The sequence below is a fragment of the Hakea prostrata genome, chromosome 11 (assembly GCF_041222555.1).
Source record: "Hakea prostrata isolate BN-2017 chromosome 11, UWA_Hpros_2, whole genome shotgun sequence".
NCBI lineage: Eukaryota > Viridiplantae > Streptophyta > Magnoliopsida > Proteales > Proteaceae > Hakea > Hakea prostrata.
The window spans coordinates 25,190,111-25,191,620 of record NC_142610.1 but is presented as its reverse complement, the minus strand read 5'-3'; the positions used below and the strand labels follow the sequence as shown (position 1 = coordinate 25,191,620).

Sequence of the window (1,510 nt, the reverse complement as noted above, 5' to 3'; positions counted from 1 at the left end):
CTGGGTCCGCCCTGACCCTGTATTGGTTTGCGGTAAACGCCATGACGTGTTTATGTAGGTATCTCGATCTTCTTCGAATTCCTTTCTTTGCTTAGCTGAGCGTCTCACCCAAAGGCCAAAGCCAATGAAATAAGGAATTCAAAACAAATTATACAATAAATAAGGTAAAATCTCATTAATCCAATTCTTTTTCTTTCTTTTGATTTCAAAGAATAATAAGAGAGGGAGGGAGGGAGGGAGGAGACGCACTGCTACAAAAATATCTTAATTCGTAGGTTGTGTAGATCGACTCTAGATCAGATCTGCTGCTCCGCCGTGATGCCTCCTCCACAGCCCATGCCCATGCCCATGCCCATCCACCGTTTCCTCCTGCTCCACTACCTCTTCTTCGTCTACCTACTCTTACTCTTGATTAACGGATCCAATAGCAATCCCCTAAGCTTATATTCCAGCCTCTGCAATTCTTCATCTTATGACTGCGGTGACGGCGTTGCCATCAGGTACCCATTCTGGCACCACCTTGGCGATTCAAACCCAGAACTCTACTGTGGTTACCCTGGTTTCCGCATCTCCTGCGAGGGCGACACGCCCTACATCAACATCTCTGACGATTACTATTACGTCAGAAGCATCAACTACACCACCGAGACTTTCACCGTCGTGGACACCGATGTCGTAGATCAAGATTGCCCAAGGCCGACTCAGAACGTTTCCCTCTCATCCATTCCCAACCTATACTACACTGAATTGGATCACAACCTCTCCTTCTTCTTCAATTGTTCTTCCCACGCTCAAACAAACGATTATCAGTTGTCTCCCGTTTCGTGTCTCTCGTCTGGTTCCAACCAGTCTTATGTGTCCCTGGAGCCAGCTGATATCCTAGGAGGTGGTGCTGGTGGTGGTGGTGGGTTCGATTGGCAACTCCATTGTGACGTTAACGTCTTGGTGCCGGTAACCAACGCTTCCGAAAGTTTGACGGTGACGGGACTGAGTACTGGTTATGCCGGCGCCGTGAAATCTGGGTTTCAGTTGAATTGGGGAACAGAGAGAAGCTGCTATGCGTGCGAGGACTCCGGTGGGCGTTGTGGGTATAATCTGACCGCCGACGCGTTTATCTGCTTTTGTCCTAATGGAGCCTACGGAGGTCCCACTTGTCCAGGTACGTTACGTTTCCTCATTCACATACCTACATAAATATCTTCTTTTCTCAAAAACATCCCACACATATATTATTATATATACTCTTCTCTCTCTACTCTCTACTCTCTAGGTATATTTATTAATTTGGTGAGATATACCATGATACGTACCAAATTCACATCTGAATACATCAATGGTGTTAGTAGAAAATTGACGTGTATCATATATGTCAATAATGATTGATGCTCGTTGCATTACAAATGAACAAGTCCGGCCTGGAGAAGTATAGTGGTTATCATATCTAGTTTTTCTTTCGATGAAAAAACAGAAAAAAAAAAAAAAAACAGACTTTAGGTACTACACTTAGAGA

General features: G+C 44.8%; 1 protein-coding gene across 1 annotated transcript; it reads left to right on the top strand.

Annotated features, from left to right (window-relative positions):
- Positions 1-318: 318 nt before the first annotated feature.
- On the top strand, positions 319-1,194 carry LOC149001087 (LEAF RUST 10 DISEASE-RESISTANCE LOCUS RECEPTOR-LIKE PROTEIN KINASE-like 1.2). Its single transcript, XM_089139260.1, has one exon. The coding sequence runs from the start codon at positions 319-321 to the stop codon at positions 1,192-1,194; it is 876 nt and encodes a 291-aa protein (XP_088995386.1).
- The last annotated feature ends 316 nt before the right edge of the window (positions 1,195-1,510 follow it).

Coding starts and splice junctions, on each gene's coding strand:
- LOC149001087 (XM_089139260.1), top strand. CDS start 319: ATGCCTCCTCCACAGCCCATGCCCATGCCCATGCCCATCCACCGTTTC.